The sequence below is a fragment of the Nycticebus coucang genome, chromosome 3, assembly GCF_027406575.1.
Source record: "Nycticebus coucang isolate mNycCou1 chromosome 3, mNycCou1.pri, whole genome shotgun sequence".
NCBI classification, from domain to species: Eukaryota; Metazoa; Chordata; class Mammalia; order Primates; family Lorisidae; genus Nycticebus; species Nycticebus coucang.
This window is the reverse complement of record NC_069782.1, coordinates 66,904-84,754: the sequence shown is the minus strand read 5'-3', so window position 1 is coordinate 84,754 and position 17,851 is coordinate 66,904. Positions and strand designations below refer to the sequence as shown.

Genomic DNA, 17,851 nt, shown 5'->3' with positions numbered 1-17,851 from the left:
CTGAGGAGAGGACAAACGAGGCCCAGGAGGAGAGAGAGAGTTCATCTCCAGAGGGGCTGACCTTGCATAGGTGGGGGCAGAAGACAACTTGCTTTAAGGGGAAGACCCATGCTGGGGAGCCCTGTGCCCATCTGGGATGGGAGCTGGTGGTGCCATGTGATCCAGATAGCCCAAGTATGGGCAGGGCACCCAGCCTGGGCAGGGAGAGGCAGGTGGAGGGCAGCTGGAGATAGGCTGCTCAGACAACAGAGAGGATGTAAGGGGACCACGGAGTGCCAGGCACTTACTGAGCACGCTTGTGGTCTGTATATACAGGCAACTCAGGCCCTCTCATGTCTACCTGAGTCCACCTACCCTTCAGACACTCTACGAGGTGCTTTTCCTCACCCAGCAGCTCTAGATTTGCTCACTTCTATAGCATCTGAGTTCCTCCATGTGGTGTCTAGTCGTGGGGGCTCTGCACCTGGCTGCCCACTGGTTGTGACAGTGGGGCACATGGGCCTGGCCTGCTAACACTCTCTCTCACTGCTCTCTCCTGCCCATCTGCATGTGGCTGCTCTGTTTAGCTGCGCAGTGGTCCCGAGCACCGGCTGTGTAAGTGAGCATGCCCATCCCATGCCTCTCGTCCTCACACTGTGCCTGGCTGCCTGGGTCTCTGTTCTGTGTGGCTGTGTGGGGTTTTGGTGCTGCTGACAGCCCTGTAAGGCTTCCCCTGGCCATAGCAGGCAAATAGGGATGGGAATGGGGGCATATGAGAGTGGGTCTTCTTTGGAGTAGTCACCCCAGGTAGGCTTCCTACCATGGCCAGGCTGAAGAGGGGCTAGAGGTCTGGGATCTTGCCAGATGAGGCTGGGAAGTGAAGTCCTATCTGTCCCTGTTGAGTGTGTGCACATGCGTGTGCGTGTGTCTCTGTGTGCTGCTGCCCGTCACTGCTGCTGCATGTCTGCAATACCCATGGGCACCATTGCTACTGTCGTGTGCAGTAATGTGCAGGCTGCCTAACACCTGACCTGCATGTGCTGCCACCCCACGTGGCATGAACGCCGCCTAAGGTCTGGCCCATGTCAGGGCCTGTTCAGCCCTGTGCTGCTGCCAGCCTCTGTCTTGATTCAGCAGTCTCTGAAGCTAGCCCAGTCTTCTCTGGGTCTCCTCAGGAGAGCACAGTTGTTGGGGGAGTAGTGAAGTCTTACAGCCCAGGGCATCTGTGGATGGGTCCATGCCCAGAGCTAATGTCTGACATTGGCAGGGGGCAGCCAGCCCTTTCCCATGGGAGGCTGTCTTTCCTCTGATAGGCTGCTCTTGGAGCCTCTGTGGGGTGGAGGCCACTAGACTTAATGCCTCATTTTCTAGTGTGTCTAGATGTCTCCAGAGCAGGGTACTGGCCCTGACCCTTGGTGCCAAGCAGAGGGGCCAAGGTGAATACAGGGTCCTTTGACCAGAGGCTACTCCCACCAGGCTCCCAGCCCCTTGCTCTCCTCCAACCGCCCCCACTTGTTTTGCGCCCTCACCTGGCGCTGACCCCCTCTCCCTCCGCAGGCTCTTCAGCAGCCTCGGTGAGCTGAGCTCCATTTCAGCACAGCGCAGCCCCGGGGGCCAGGGCAGCGGGGCCTCCTACTCCGTGAGGCCTAGCGGCCGCTACCCCATAACACGACGCGCCCCGAGCCCGGTGAAGCCCGCGTCGCTGGAGCGGGTGGAGGGGCTGGGGGCGGGCGCGGGGGGCGCGGGGCGGCCCTTCGGCCTCACGCCCCCCACCATCCTCAAGTCGTCCAGCCTTTCCATACCGCACGAGCCCAAGGAGGTGCGCTTCGTGGTGCGCAGCGTGAGCGCGCGCAGCCGCTCCCCCTCGCCATCACCGCTGCCCTCGCCCGCGTCGGGCCCTGGCCCCAGCGCCCCCGGCCCGCGTCGGCCCTTCCAGCAGAAGCCGCTGCAGCTCTGGAGCAAGTTCGACGTTGGCGACTGGCTGGAGAGCATCCACCTAGGGGAGCACCGCGACCGCTTCGAGGACCACGAGATAGAAGGCGCGCACCTGCCCGCACTCACCAAGGACGACTTCGTGGAGCTGGGCGTCACGCGCGTGGGCCACCGCATGAACATCGAGCGCGCGCTCAGGCAGCTGGAAGGCAGCTGACGCCCCACCCCCACTCCGCCCCGGCCGCGCCCTGCCGGCAGGGCCCCCCATCCCCACCCCGGGCCGCGGGCTCGGCCCGCCCCCTACGACGGCGCCCCGGCCAGGAATGTTGCATGAATCGTCCTGTTTGCTGTTGCTCGGAGACTTGCCCTGTACATTGCTTAGTGCCCTCCCCGGCTGCTCAGCCCCACCCAGCACACAGGAAGGGCGTGGACCAGGGAGGCTGGGGCGGGAAGGGGCCGGGGGGGGGGTGCTCTAGCCTGACCATCTCTTCACAGCTCCCGGTGGCCATTCTCCTAGAGGGGGAACCTAGTCCAGCATGCGAGGTCAGGACACGCCTTGGTGACTCGGGGGGTGGGGGGAGATGGGGTTCTCGAGGGGGGCCAAGGAGCCCCCTGTTCTGCATATTTTAATCCACTCTATTTGGAACGAGAAAAGGAACAAATATCTCTGTCCGTAATAGTTTCTGCTCCTCTCCCTTTACTCCTCCCACCTGTCCTATTGCAGCTGCCCAGTCTTCCATCTCTGGCCCCTCACTGCCACTGCCACCCCACACGGGGCAGGGGATGCTCCAGCTGGTCTGGGGTTGGCCAGGGTCCTAGTGGCCTGCCCTGGGGTCCCAGCTGGGCCCCCTCCCCTTGCTGAGCTCTAGTGTGCCCCACCGACCTTTTAGGTGCTGCTCGTGGGGGAAAGGGCGGCAGGCAGAAGGTCCTGCTGGGGGCCAGCAGGATCAGGGGCCTGGGAGGCCATCACCCTGCAGCTGGGGGCAGGGCCCTGACACTCTGCTACAGCCATCTTCCTCACAGGGTCTCTCACCTGAGAGAGGTCCAGTCTGGTCCCCATGTTCTTGGGCAACTACAGCAGAGGAGCCTCCCTGCCTTGGACCCCAAAGCCTCCTGTTCCTGCCCTGTGTAGGGGGTGACTCTGGGTGCGATTGAGCTGTGTGTATTCCTGATGGAGTGGCCTTGGGGCTGCTCTGGACCATCGTGGGGCTGTGGAGGCTAGGTGTGTGCATGGGTGTGTGCCTGTGACAGCACCCTGTCTCTTCCAAAGAAAGTCAGAGGCCACCTGGCACCTGGGTCCTGCTGTTTGCCTGCCCCTTCAGAGCCCCCCCTCGCCCAAGCGGGGTCCCAGGTGAATTCCTGCTGCTTGGAGAGGCCCCAGGGGCCCCTTGGAGGCAGTGCCCACCTTGGATGAGGCCATAGGGGAACCCCTAGAAATCAGGCCACCTCAGGCCCTGGGGAGAGTCAAAGACCCCGAGGGTGCCCAGCCCCCCTTACTGTGACTCCTCACACTCAGCAATGACCTGTGGGGTGGGGGGCCCTGGGATGTTTTTAAACCTAGGGTTTGGAGTCTGGATTAAGCTCCATCCACGTCACTCACAAGTTTCTGTTTATATTTCTAGCTTTTTTTAATAAAAGAAAAAAAAAAGAAAACAAGTTTTCACAGCCCAGGGGCCTGGCATGCCGGTCTGTGCCCGCCCTGCCCCAGCCCACCGGCCCTGCTCCCTGGGCGCAGACACCCCCCACCCATCCACTCACCAACAGTCCAGGTCACTCAGCAGCAGTCACTGTAATGACTGCCACATACACACTCGGTCTCACACCTGTGGGTTTTTGGTTCCATTCAATTTGGGTTTTTAACTTTACAGGGTCAGTTCTGCTTCACCCCTCCTTTTGTATGGAGTTCCACTGGGGGATTTCACCCCCTGCTCCAGTCCTGAGGCCTCCTGACCCTGACGTTGTGATACACCCCACAGAGATCTATGTTTCTTATATTATTATTATTGATAATAATTATTACAATAATATTATGTAATAAATTTATAAGAAATGAAACTAAGTCTGCTTGTCCTTCTCTGCCCCTCAGACTGCTTACAAAAACCTCCCCGGCCTTGACCCTTCTCACTGGCAACTTGTGGGTCCCTGTCTCTGACCTCAACCTCTGGCCAGGCCTGGTTTCTCCGGGATCTTTACCGGAGTCAGCCAGCACTCAGCCCAGGCTTTCTGATGCCTTTCTCTGCTCACTGAGTGACACCTCTGAAGCCAGAAGTACGGTTGTCCTAAGTGTAAACCTCCCTAGTATCTAGTTCATGAATTCTGCTACTCCTGGTTTGGAACCATCTCATGTCTTCCCCACTGTCCACACCCAAGTCTACTTGGCATTGCTTCTTCCCCTCTGATTCGGTAATTTGTTTCCATTTCTGCCCTCTGCTCACTGACGCCAGACCATCTCTGCAAGTGAAGCTAGTGGAGGTGCCCTTTGTGCTGGGGGCCATGCTGCTGTGCCCCTGCTGTGGCTGTGTGGTTCCCCTCTACACACATACTGTTCAGCAGCCTTGCTGCACAGTTACAGTACAACTCTTAATAGCTCCATCCCTAGTCACACCCACCTCCTTCCACGTATCACCCATCCTTTATCTGTGCACCCTTGGAGGCTGAGCTCTAGGTTCTTTCTTCCCAGAGGCTTTCCCTGAAAACCACACAGCCCTGGCACCTTGAGTTACCTGCCCAGCTGGACTGTGCTCCTCAAAGATGTGAGATCTTTTTCTCCTGCTCTGAGCCAGGCACCACAGACACAGATATTGTCCTTCAAGCATGCAAGGCAGTTATGTAAGCAGCCAGAGGCTACTAGCTAGTAAGGTGGCAGGGGAGGCATGTTCTGTGTGGCACCTGCTGGAGGTGGCCAGTCCACAGCAGGGCACAGGTACCCCAGTGAACGGAAGAGGTGGAGAGCTGCATCTTGAAAGGTAAACACCAAGGTAAGTGGTAGACACACTGTCACAGAGCAGGTGAAGGAGATCAGAGGAGGCCATGAAAGAAACGAAAGCACAGACACAGGGCTGAGAGATAGCCAGGGGCCTCACAAATGTGATGCTATCTGAGGGGAGGAGTTTCAGGAGGGTGGTGGATGGGGACCTGGTCACATTGGTTAGAGGTGGGCCTGAATGTGAAAAAATGTCAAAGGTACACCTTGATTCTGATATTGTCTCCAAGCCAGGGGGGAGCCAGGGTTGAGGCTAAAGGAGGAGGCAACCAGAAAAGCTAGAAGATCTCAGAGGGAGTAAGGGTGGGGCAGCAGTGGGGCATCTTTATCCAGAGGAGGCAGGTGCCCTGGAGATGCAAGAGAAGATCTAGATGGCCCAGAGCAGGTAGCAAAGTTCCTCTCAAGGCTGGGGATGGTGACTGCTTGGCAGTGGGTCCTATAGAGGCTTGCAGTCTGTCTAAAAGCCCTCACAATTTCTAATTTTCAACATTATTATAAGTTTTCATCTCATTTTCAGGTTAGAAACTGTGGCCATTATAAAAGGAAGGGCGGCACGGGAAATCAAGGAGTGGGGCACTGGGAGGGTCCAAGAATGGGGTAGAGATGAGATCCTGACTTGCCCTGGGCCTGGGCACTGTGGCATCAGGAAGGTGGGTCTCCTGGAGTGCCTCGGAAGCTGGGGTCTCTCTCAACTGGAACTAGGGAGGTTGGGGACAGTGCAGCTCCTCCAAGGACAGGAGATTACTTTCTGTGCATGGGCAATGGTACCCTGCCTTCCATTGCATGGTTGTGCCCACTCTGGCTACCAAGGAGTCCGGGGGGAGAAGATGAATGTCAAAAGCCTGAGAGATTGGCGGTACTCGTAGCTCAATGGGTAGAGTGTTGGCTACATACACCCAGGCTGGCGAGTTCGAACCCAGCCTGGGCCAGCTAAAACAACAATGATAACTGCAACAACAACAACAACAACAACAACAAAAATAGCCGGGTGTTATAGTCCCAGCTACACCTGTAGCCCCGGCAGGCACCTGTAGTCCCAGGTACTTGGGAGGCTGAGGCAAGAGAATTGCTTAAGCCCAAGAGTTTGAGGTGGCCAGTCCACAGCAGGGCATAGGTACCCCAGTGAACGGAAGAGGTGGGGAGCTGCATCTTGAAAGGTAAACACTAAGGTAAGTGGTAGACACACTGTCGCAGAGCAGGTGAAGGAGATCAGAGGAGGCCATGAAAGAAATGAAAGCACAGCTTTGAGCTTTGATGCCACAGTACTCTACCCAGGGTGACAACTTGAAACTCTGTCTCAAAAAACAGAAAAGCCTGAGAGATATATCCTTCAAGGTCTAGACCAGAGAAGCCTGCCAGAGGAGGGGAGAAATGGCCCAGGGGAAGAGGGCTGAGGAGCCGGAACTCCAAATGCCTTTGGGTTGAGACTTTCTCACTGAAGGCCAGGGACTCCAGTGCCTCTCTAGTCTCTTTGTGACCTCAGAATGCTCTAGCTTTGCCTTCTCAGAGGCCCTGGGTGACTCACCAACACTTTCCTGGAGACTGGAGCCCCAGTTTTCCCTCCACCAGCTACCACAAGATCCTGTGGACAATTTGGGGGGCATGGCCTAGACACCAAAGCTGGATAGACAAGGTTTCTGCTCTGGCTGGGGCCGTCTTGGAGACAAGGGGTAGGGTGGGGGAGCAGGAACAGGAGAGCAGGGGAAGGAATGGGGCTGTAAGGGGGTGGATTGGGGCAAGAAAAATCTGGAATAGGAGTTGGATTTCCTAAGTCAAGAGGAATGGGCATCAGAAATGGGCACCTGTGAAGAGGGCAGAGCTGGGTGAGCAGGAGCCAGGAGAAGGGCTAGGACAAGCTAGAGGGGAAGTCTGAAAGGGCATGAGGACCCTTGGACCAGGTCCCTGTGCCGGGTGGTTGCCTCAGCCTAGGCCAAGCCCTCCAGCCCCAGAACCTAACTGGTTCATACCTTCACCCCTTCTTCCCTCCCCTGCTCTTGGGATAGCATGAAGAAGACAAAGTCACTCTTAGTTGAGATGTTATTAGGTTTATAATTATTATTATTATTATTATTGAGACAGAGCCTCAAGCCGTCGCCTTGGTAGAGTGCCATGGCATCACAGCTCACAGCAACCTCTAACTCCTGGGCTCAAGTGATACTCCTGCCTCATCTTCCCAAGTAGCTGGGACTACAGGCACCCGCCACAATGCCCAGCCATTTTTTGGTTGCAGCCGTCATTGTTTAGTGGCCCAGGCTGGATTCGAACCCGCCAACTCAGGTGTATGTGGCTGGCACCTTAGCCGCTTGAGCCACAGGTACTGAGCCTGTCATTAGGTTTAATGACAAAATTAAACTGGCCGGGTAAGGTGCCTTTCCTCAAACTTCACTGTGGCTGGGGCAGATACTGTGACCACAGCCCCTTCTAGAATCAGAGTGAGTAAGCTCTGCAGAGTCAAACAATAATCATCTTCTAGAATCTAGACATTAGCTCTTCAGACTTTGTCATGGATACTTCTTAAATATTTTTTTTAAGAACTAGGTAACATCTTTCATTGAAAAGTTTATATCTGTGCCAACTTTCTAGAAATCTCCATGCTTTGAGAGCCAAGTAGAAGGAGCAGCAAATGTATAGTCTGAAGGTCAAAAGAAGAAAGATGAGGCAGAGGTCCAAGTAAACTGCTTGCTTGTGTGCACGTGAAGGCCACAAGAGCAGAAACATGGATGCCAGAGGCTGAGGACACTAGTATAAGCTTTTGGGCTATAGGCTTTTGTGTAGAACTTGCCTATCAGTGGATCTAAGACTTCATCACCATCCGATCACCAAGAGTACCCCTGAAAGATCCATCTTGGTCACACTAAAGCAGTCCCTGTTGGTACTTTTTCCTGGACCCAACATTCTGGACTAGTTCTGTTTGCAATTGTGGCCAAGTGTAACAAGTATACAATAAATCATATCTTCTGCTATTTCTGCTGAAGAATAAAAAATAAAGTTTATTATCTAACATGTATCACCATATATTTTAAGTGGCTCAAAGGTTGTGATTTCCAGAAAATTATGCATATTAACATTTAAAAGCAAAATATTATGTCATGCTTTTAAACAATTCTCATGGATCTAAATGCCACTGCAATTTTATGCCCATCAAAATCCTTTGAAAACATTTGAATAATATTTAACTGTCAAAACTTTAAATACTTCTTGAATTCACTTTAATATCACTTCTTGAATTCTTGTTGCCATTTCTTGAACTATATTTTCAAAGTATTTTTGGTTATCAGGCACAAGCTGACACTCAAAACACGTGAGGCTTCCTAACACTCAATAGTTGAGCTGAAACCTGTTTATATTCAGGTTGGTAAAATAAGACCTTCTGACGTTCAGATAAAGGAGGTGAGACCACCTGACATAAAGTTTGAAAAAGACAGAACTGGGCGGCGCCTGTGGCTCAGTGAGCAGGGCGCCGGCCCCATATGCCGAGGGTGGCGGGTTCAAACCCAGCCCCGGCCAAAACTGCAACAACAAAAAAAATAGCCGGGCGTTGTGGCGGGCGCCTGTAGTCCCAGCTACTCAGGAGGCTGAGGCAAGAGAATCGCCTAAGCCCAGGAGTTGGAGGTTGCTGTGAGCTGTGTGATGCCACGGCACTCTACCGAGGGCAATAAAGTGAAACTCTGTCTCTACAAAAAAAAAAGAAAAAGACAGAACTCACACACTTAATAAAGAAGAATCCTCCTGATAGATTGAAGAAATGCATCCTTGTGACACAGATGTGGGAGGTAAGAGCTCCTAATACTCAGATAAAGTATCTGAGATCCTTGGAACTGACTTGGGGAGACAAATCCTTAGACTCAGATAGAGGAAAGGAGCACTCCTGTCTTCCAGCTCCAAGAGAAGAGACCTCCTGACATGCATGAAGCAGAGATAGCAATCTCATGGTACTCAGGTAGTTAAAATAATTGCAATCTCGTTTTTATTAAGGGCAAATAAAGCTTCTTACTTAGCAGGAAGGGAAATCATACATCTCAATGCTCAGGGAAGGGAGTTAAATCATCCTGCCATTCAGATAGAAAAATTAAGGTCTTGCCTTTCCCTGGTAAACAAAGATGAGATGTCCTGGCTCAGTAATAAAAGAGATCTTCTGACCTGCAGGGAGAATAGATTTGGGGACATTCATAGTTCTCGATAAGCAGGTACATGAGATGAGACATTGTACATTCCTCTCTATAGGGGAAGTGAGATGTCCTGACAATAAAGCAACAGATGGGAATGCCTGACGCACAAGTTGGACAGGTAAGACTTCGTGACATTCAAATAGGTGAGATGGAGCAGAGAGAGGGAAGGAGGGAGGGGGTGGGGGGTCACCATGTTTGGCACACCTTTTGGGGGAGGAGCACATTTGTAAGAGGGACTTTGCCTGACAAATGCAATTAGTGTAACCTGGATCTTTGTACCTGTGATGAATCCCCAACAAAAAAAAATTTGGGATGTGCCTGTGGCTCAGTGAGTAGGGCACTGGCCCCATATACCAAGGGTGGTGGGTTCAAATTTGGCCCTGGCCAAACTGCAACAACAAATTTTTAGGCTTGGTGCCCGTAGCACAGTGGTTACGGCACCAGCCACATACACCGAGGCTGGTGGGTTCGAATCTGAGCCTGGGCCAGCTAAACAATGACAACTGCAACAAAAAATAGCTGGGCATTGTGGCAGGCACCTGTAGTCCCAGCTACTTGGGAGGCTGAGGCAAGAGAATTGCTTAAGCCCAAGAGTTTGAGGTTGCTGTGAGCTGTGATGCTACAGCACTCTACAGAGGGTGATATAGTAAGACTCTATCTCAAAAAAAAAAATTTAAATAGGAGAGATGACATATTTTACACTCCAGTAGAGGAAGATGAGATCTCATGGTCACTTAAAAGAAGTGGAAGTTCTAGACATGTAGCTGAAGAGATGAGGCCTATCAGGTATAGACTTCTCCTGACACTCAGATGGAGGAAGTAAAGTGCCATGACACGTGGGTGTGGGAGATAAGACCTCTTGGCACCCTAATAAGAGATATGATATTTCATGACCCTAAGGGAGGGGAGATGAGAACTCAAGGCAACCAAGAAGGAAGGAGAAAAACCTCCAGACGCTCAGGGAAATGAGATGAGAAATTTGGACACCTTCTACTCTGGCAGAGAAGATTACAGCTCATGCGATTGGCGAGGAGATAAGATTACACTCAAGTAAAGGATAGATTCTGGCAGTCAAATGGGGGAATGAGAACTTCAGGATACTCATACAGGTGAGATGCAACCTCTTGAAATTCAGGTAGAATATAAGACATCTTGATTCTCAGGTTGAGAAGATATGACAAGGTGACACTGGGTGGAGGAGATGAGGCCTCCAGCTCTGAGATGGAAGAAAAGATGTCCCCACATTCAGAGGGAAGAGACCTCAGGTGAAATATATGAGATCTACTGGACATCTAGTTGAGGCGGATATGACTTCCTGAAAGTGAGATGAGAAAATATGGCATTCAGTTAGGGAAGATACTCAGAGAAATCAAGATCATCTCATAATAGGAAGACTCAACACTCAGGAGGAAGTGAGGAGCTGTCCTGACATGCAAGTAGAAAAGGATTTTGTGATACTCACATAGGTGAGATTCAGCCTCTTAATCCTCAGATAGGCTGGCTGAGACCTTACACTCAGTTGAGGTAAGACTGACCTCATGCAGGCAGAAAGGTGACCTCTTGACACTCTTGCTGGGGAGGTAAAATATTTTAACATTCAGGTATATGTAGTGAGCATTTGTACAACTCTGGTGAAATGCACTCGAGCAGCTGTGAAGAAAACTCTTGACATTCTAGTATAGGAAAAAACGCCTTCCTGCACACAGGTCACAGAAAGGAGACCTGGAGATACTCAGGCAGGAAATAAGAGACCATACAATATTCAATAACGGACAGGGGGGCTCTCTGAGGAGTACGCATGTAGCATGCACTGGGCAGAGAGAAGGACAGTTTGCCCCATCAAATGCTAAGGATCTATTGCTCTGCTGAGTCTGATGCTTTTTAACCACTGATGTGTTTTACTATCTTGTCACAGAAGGGCTGAGCTGCTCCTTAATCCTTGAGTCTGCAGTGGTCACAGCTTGCAGGAGGGACAGACCCCGACTCCACACACAGGCAGAATCTTGGATTTGTGGGACCCTTGAAAGAATAATTGGGAATGAAGACCCTGGCCTTGGGTTGGGGGTGATTGTGCTGCACAGAAGCCTCCCATCATCCTGGCAAGTGGGTTGGGAAGTCACTTGGCATGAACCAGTTAAACCAAAGGACTTCTGCCTGACCTGACTGCTGGGGGGTGGGGGGGAGGGCGTGTGGGTCGCCTGCTGATTGGCCAGGAGGCCACGGAGCTCTGTGAGGTCACTGGGCTTGCAGGCCAGGCAGGGGCAGGAGTATGGGAGAGATGCTCCCAACTGCCGTTCTGCTGGTCTTGGCAGTATCCGTGGTTGCCAAGGATAACAGCACGTGTGAGTAAGTGTCAGGGGCACCTCAGTGAGGGGGAGGGTATCTTCCGAATTTTAGGTCCCACCCAGACTCCCTCTGTCTAGGGCTCAGGAGAAGAAGGCTGAGCTTGGGCCTTTGAAGCCTATGCGCCTCACAGCTCCTGTGACCCACACACCCCAGCTCAAACCCTCCCCGCTCCTAGAATCTGGGCTACAAGCTGTTCATAGTTTCCTCCTGAGACAGACCCCTCAGCTCCTGGGGCTTCCATAATCCTCCAAGGATACTGCCTCTCAGACATCAGAACCTGATTTTTAGGAGTCCTGTCCTCTCATAGACAACTGAGATGTCCCAACCTGTGGTTGCCCCCAGTGGACACAAGATATCATCTTGTCACACCTCTTGCACCTCCATCTACCTGTAAACTATCTCACTCCAGGGTACCCTACAGAATCAACAACCCCTAAACTATGTGGGGTCTCCCATCCGTGACACAGTTCTCAGTGTTTTCACTTCTGGACCCATGGTCCACACACCCTTCTCTCCTTTTGTTACTGTCCAACCCAACCTTGCAGCCCCAAGACCCTTTTGGTCAACTGGCTCTTCTGAGTCTCCCACCTAAGATAGGCTCTGTAGACCCTAGACCATCACACTCTGTTCCCAGGCCCCCACACCGGCCTCCTGGTCCACCTAGGGAAAGGCCTCCTCTTTCCTCCCTTGTGACTACATCAGCAAGGCCTGTGGAATCATAACACCCCAGACCATTTCTGGGAGCCTGTGGCTTCCCATACAGCTGTAGCTTCTTCCACTATCCCAGCCCCATGTCTCAGCCTTCCCTGGTTGTGGATTTACAAGGACAGGCTCTGCCTATACTTGGTTTGAACTGTACCCTGGTCTCTCCTCAGTGGTCCCTGTGGGTTACGCTTCAGGCAAAGCTCACAAGGTGGTTTCCGACTTGTTGGAGGGCAGGCCACACAGCGTGGGGCCTGGCCCTGGATGGTGAGCCTCCAGATCGTCACATACAATAGTCGCAGGTACCATGCATGTGGAGGCAGCTTGCTGAACGCACGCTGGGTGCTTACTGCTGCTCACTGCTTCGACAGCAAAAAGTACGTGTGGGATCGCAATGAGGTCGGGCTTCAGAGCAGTACTTCTCAGAAAGGAACACTCCCTAGTGCCTGGGTGCAGTCTCTTTGGGACTCCCACCCAAAGGCAGCCAGGCTCGGGGGTGGGGAGGAGACCCAGAACCTTGCTGGGGGAAGGCTCTGATGGTTACTATCACCAGGGGTTTTTGTCCAGTCAGTCTATAAATGAGAATGACCTGGCTTACCTTTGTGCCCACAGTAAAGTGTATGACTGGAGACTGGTTTTTGGAGCAAAGGAAATTGCATATGGGACCGATAAGCCAGTGAAGGCGCCTCTGCAGGAGAGATATGTTGAGAAAATCATCATTCATGAAAAGTACAACCCTCTGACAGAGGGAAACGACATTGCTCTCTTGAAGATCACCCCTCCTGTTTCATGTGGGCGCTATATTGGGCCAGGCTGCCTGCCCCAGTTTAAGGCAGGCCTGCCCAGAGGCCCCCAGATCTGCTGGGTGGCTGGCTGGGGATACATAAAAGAAAATGGTGAGTACAGGAGGGGTTCCCCACAGGGACACTGGTGGCCACTCTGTTGGTGGTCTTTAAGGTGCAGCATGTTGAGGCCTAGCAGAGCAAGTTAAGAGTCCTCCTCAGGGTCTCATGCCGTGGGAAAATGAGAGTGAGCAGAGCTGAGCACCTGTCTCAGGTCACACAGCTGGGGACTCATCTGGCTACCCAAGGAAAGTCTGGCTGCAGGCACAAGCAGTACACAGCACTGTTCAGGATGAGGTCAAGGCTGTACCTTATGTGGCATTTGGATCCCCTACTGCTGGATCCTGGAATTTGGGTGCACTCCCTTGAAACGGTGTTTGGAGAAGAGCTCTAGATGTGGTTTTGTGGCTGTGGGGACTACGTTGCCCTCTCTGGTCCTCAGTTTATGCAGCTGCAGATGGAAGGGCTAGATCAGATAGTCTTCAAGCTGAACATATCCTGATCTCTGAGATTCCAGGGCTTAGCTAGCCCTCTTGCTTCCGGGATTGCCTTTATCATTGTTAGCAGCAATCTCTTCAGGTCATTGCTCTCAAATCCATCCTGCTCATCTGAGTTACTTGAAGTTTCCTCTGCAGACTGGGAGGGGGACCATTGATGGTGGGGTTTTCTGCAGGTCATGCGTGTTCTAGCATTTCAGGATCCTTGGACCTGTCCAACAGATCCCATTCCATTCAAAATCTGTCTTCCTCCTCCTCCTCCTCTTCATCCTCCTCCTCCTTCTCCTTCTGTCTCCCTCTATCACCCTGATGGTGTCACAGCTCACAGCAACCTCAAACTCCTAGGCTCAAGTGATTCACCCTCTTCTTCCTCCCAGAGTGTTGGGATTACAGGCATGAGCCACTATGGTCAGCCTTGTAGCTGCCTTTTTCTCTGTCCTTGATCAAGCTATCTGCCTTTTCCCTGAATCCCAGGAGATTTCTGGGCCATCCAACATGACTTAGCCCACTTGACAGCAGATGAGCAGTAGGTGAGTAGGAACACCTCTTCCACACCAGACCAGGTTTGCAGAGTGTGGCCTGGAACAACTATTATTGCTAATTCCAGGGATATAGCACAGGGCTTTTGGCAGTAGGACAAGACTCTGTTTTCTGTTCATGATCTATGCTTTTAGCTTTCTGTAAGAAGTTGCGTGAACTTCTATCCAGTTATGGTAGAATTGCAAAGATGGGGCTGAAATTAACTTAACTCTCAATCTCTTCTTTTCCTTGATAATGGAAAATTTAGGCTTCTCAATCGAGGCAATTTAGTCAATTGGAGTTTGAAACTCAGCACTTTTTTGGTAACAAAAAAAATCAGTAATTTCAGGATTCTTCCCTTAACTCTTCATTTCCTTTTCCCAGAAGTTGATCTAAGTTTCTGACAAGTTTGTCACTTTTCCTGTCCCTCAGAGGAAGGAGTCTCATCTTAGCTGTCCTTGTTCTCATTGGCCTTTGCTGGCGTGTGACCATTTCTTCAGCTGCTGATGTCCTTGGCTCTGCCACAGCCTCAGAGTGAGAACATGTGTTCTTCTGTCCACCTATCTGACCATGTCCACAGATCTTGGGGGTTCCTATAGTCCCTGGAAGGCTGATTTCATGGTCCCTACTGCCTCTCCTGCCTTTATGATCTGATTGCTTAGGAGAACTGTAGGCTCCCAGTTGCACCCTACGTGTCATGCAAGACATTTTCTGTCCTGGGATTCCCCTAAACTTAATGGTATATCTTTCACTTTTTTTGCAAACACATACCCCATTGCTAAACTCATGTTTTAGAGAAATCTCCAGGCTCCAAACTCCTGTGATTCCTTCAGACTTCCCTTGTTTTATCTCTTTCTTGAACTTATCTACTTGGGGATCAAAGAACTATCCTTGGGTATTGCTTCTTTTCCACTGAATTTTGAGTTCCTTCAGGCTTTTTAGCATTGGTTATTTAAAGCCAATGTGTTGGGGTTGAGAAAACCCTTTTCTATTTCAGACCTTTGGCTGAAACCTTTGGCTTTCAAGAGTATGGGTTCTGCCATAGATTTAAAAAGTCATCCAAATGGCTAGCAAGCCAAGATTGTTACTATTGTTTCTCAGTGTCACCCTACCCCAAGGGCAGTGCATGTACAAAACTCTCACTGCTGCTTCAATGGTAAGAAAAGGTGGAGGCTAAAGGGATTGAAAAAAAGAACCAAAGCGCAGCAAACAAACATGCAGCTTCCATTTGCCAAATGCCTACAGGGTTCTTAGCCTTACCCATGCCACTCTTGAGTTTCCCCATCTTGCCAGCTTGTCTCATGCAGCTGTATTCTAGGTCTGCCCCCACATCCTACTAGGCTGGAGGTGCTGCTGTGGTCGGGCCAGCACAGCTGCTGCTGCTAGGGACCCTTTTCCCTGCAGGACCACCTGATGAAGAGGGGCAGCTGACTGGTCTTGGCTCTGCTTTAGCCAGATGTGATGCTGCAGTAGCCTGGGCCTTTCTTCACCCAAAGGTCCTTGTAGACTGTCTGGGGCTGTCAAGGAGTTCTGACTCTGTTTTAAGGGTCAATTCAATTGCCTGTGGCCCTCCCAGGTCTGCCCATGTGAGGCACTGCCATAGCCCTCCCTTTCCATGAACTCCTTAGAACAGATGTGGGGCACAGGGAGGGGCTCATCAACCCAACTTCATCAAGTCCTGATCAAAGCTGAGCAGAGGAGTCCTGAGGGGAAATGAGAGGCAGGGAGACTGCTGTATGGCTGGACTGTGGGGAATGAAAGGATGTCTTAGGCTTGAGTCTCAAGAGAAATGATTCTAAAGCCTGGATCATAGCCCTGCCACTTCCCCACTGTGACCTGGGTGGGTGATGCTTCTACCTCCTGATTCAAAGTGGGAGCCACAGGATCATGTGGCACAAGTAAGTGCTCAGCACCTGCAGCTATTGTTGTTAATGCTGTGACAAGCCTCATCACCTCTCATCTATCATTCTTTTGTGCCCATTCTCCATCCACTCACTCTGCCCACCTGTGTACATACCTCAACCCTTCCTTCCTCTCTCCCTCTCTCCTCCTCCATTCATTCGGATCTCCACCTCCATCCCATCTCTTGTCTGCTCTTTCTGAAATGTACTTTCTTCCCTTTGGGGTGTATCAGGAAAGGTCAAGGCATGACTGGAGGGATCAGAGGTGTAACTGGAGCATTACAGAGGATGGGGTTCAGTGAGGGTGGAGGCTGGGCTTTCTGTTTTCTTCCATGTCTTCTGTGATCACTGACCACTGAGTGGCCTGGATGTAGCCCCTAGGCCGTCACCTATACTGATGGAAGCACGTGTGGATCTCATTGACCTCGACTTGTGCAACTCGACCCAGTGGTACAATGGGCGTGTTCAGTCAACCAATGTGTGCGCGGGGTATCCCGAAGGCAAGATCGACACCTGCCAGGTAACCTTCCTTCTGGTCCCTCCAGGACTCCCCAGATTCCTAAAAACACCTTTTTTGGATCCCTGAGCTCCCCTGTCTCATGGGGAGACCTCTGGGGTCCTGCTCTCATGACTCCTACCCTGATCCCTCCAGCATCTAAAGTCACAATGGAAGGTGGCAGGTGACACCTATGAGGTGTCCCTACAAGGAACCAACCACCACATTCAGCACTATATCTCAACCTTAACACATAGGACATATCATCCAAAACCCATCCCTGAAAAGAATATTTACCTCTCTTCTCCAGAACACATATCATCTAAAGCTTCTTACATACATGTGCCATGCATGCAGGTAAAGCCACATGCATGGGCACAGTGCAAGGAAACCATGACCATCCATGCCCTTCTCACATCCCAACTGAGCATTGGCACCACTGTACCCCAAACACTTGTTTTTATGGTGGCAGGAAACCATGTGACTGTGGAGAGTGTCCTCCCAGAGCCCTCTGATCCTTCTGGGTAGGGGAAGAGTGGCTCAGGCAGGCAGTGACCTCTGTGTCCTTCTGGGCAGGGGGACAGCGGTGGGCCTCTCATGTGCAAAGACAGCGAGGAAAGTGCTTACGTGGTCGTGGGAATCACAAGCTGGGGAGTAGGCTGTGCCCGCGCTAAGCGCCCTGGAATCTACACAGCTACCTGGTCCTACCTGAACTGGATCGCTTCCAAGATTGGTTCTAACGCCCTGCATATGATTCAGCCGGCCACCCCTCCCCCTGCCACAAGCCGCCCATTCCCAGTGCGACCCCCTTCTCTCCGACCTGCCTCTGTTCGCCCTCCTTGGTATTTCCAGCGCCCCCCTCAGCCACCTCCACCCCGACAACCTGTAGCTGGGCCCCGACCCCCACCTCAACATCTACCTCCATCTGTGCCCCCACCCCCACCCCCACCCACATCTCACACCAAACCTCCTCAAGCACTTTCTTTTGCCAAGCGCCTACAGCAGCTAATAGAGGCCTTGAAGAGGAAGAGCTATTCTGACTCAAAGACGTATTATGAGACCACAGAAATCCCAGAACTGACCTCACCCTCCTGATCTGACCCTGTTCTCAACTGACCCAGTGATCCCTTTACTCCTGAGGAAAAAGAAAGATGAAATAAATGAACATATATATATATATATATACACATACATATATACATCTATACAATGTATATACATAAAGAAATGCTTTCTGAACTTTTTCTTATTTGTCCTTCCCAATCCAACTCAAACCATCCCCTAGCAAATCTATCTTCTCTCCTTGGCCTTCCAATAAGTTGGAATTGTTTGTACATTAGTGTCACTTGTGTTTTTAAAAAATACTTTTAATGCTGGAATAAGGATTTAGAGACATAGGCCAGGTATGGTCTTTAGTTCACAGTGAAATTGAAAGTTGTTAAAAATAAGAGAGCTGTCTCTGCATATGCAAATCTGAGGGGTGAT

General features: G+C 51.5%; 2 protein-coding genes across 13 annotated transcripts in view; both read left to right on the top strand.

Moving 5' to 3' along the window:
• The window catches only part of SHANK3 (SH3 and multiple ankyrin repeat domains 3), a 56,237-nt gene extending 52,271 nt beyond the window's left edge, over nucleotides 1-3,966 (top strand). For 2 of the 12 annotated variants that reach the window (XM_053584086.1, XM_053584084.1), the window contains one exon: nucleotides 1,537-3,966. In XM_053584086.1, coding sequence (XP_053440061.1) covers nucleotides 1,537-2,128 — 592 coding nt within the window. In that variant the 3' untranslated portion in view covers nucleotides 2,129-3,966. The remainder of the gene's footprint in view (nucleotides 1-1,536) is intronic. The other 10 variants (XR_008378812.1, XR_008378810.1, XR_008378809.1 and 7 more) reach the window with 10 other exon arrangements.
• Nucleotides 3,967-11,326: 7,360 nt separating this feature from the next.
• Nucleotides 11,327-17,461, top strand: ACR (acrosin). The gene is made up of 5 exons (XM_053585431.1): nucleotides 11,327-11,409; nucleotides 12,285-12,488; nucleotides 12,724-13,007; nucleotides 16,245-16,390; nucleotides 16,943-17,461. Exons 1-5 carry the CDS (start codon nucleotides 11,333-11,335, stop codon nucleotides 17,459-17,461), a joined length of 1,230 nt encoding a protein of 409 aa, XP_053441406.1. The 5' UTR covers nucleotides 11,327-11,332.
• Nucleotides 17,462-17,851: the final 390 nt, after the last annotated feature.

Coding starts and splice junctions, on each gene's coding strand:
- ACR (XM_053585431.1), top strand. CDS start 11,333: ATGGGAGAGATGCTCCCAACTGCCGTTCTGCTGGTCTTGGCAGTATCC. Junction 12,489..12,723: donor CACTGCTTCGACAGCAAAAA/GTACGTGTGGGA, acceptor TTGTGCCCACAG/TAAAGTGTATGACTGGAGAC. Junction 13,008..16,244: donor GGGATACATAAAAGAAAATG/GTGAGTACAGGA, acceptor GCCTGGATGTAG/CCCCTAGGCCGTCACCTATA.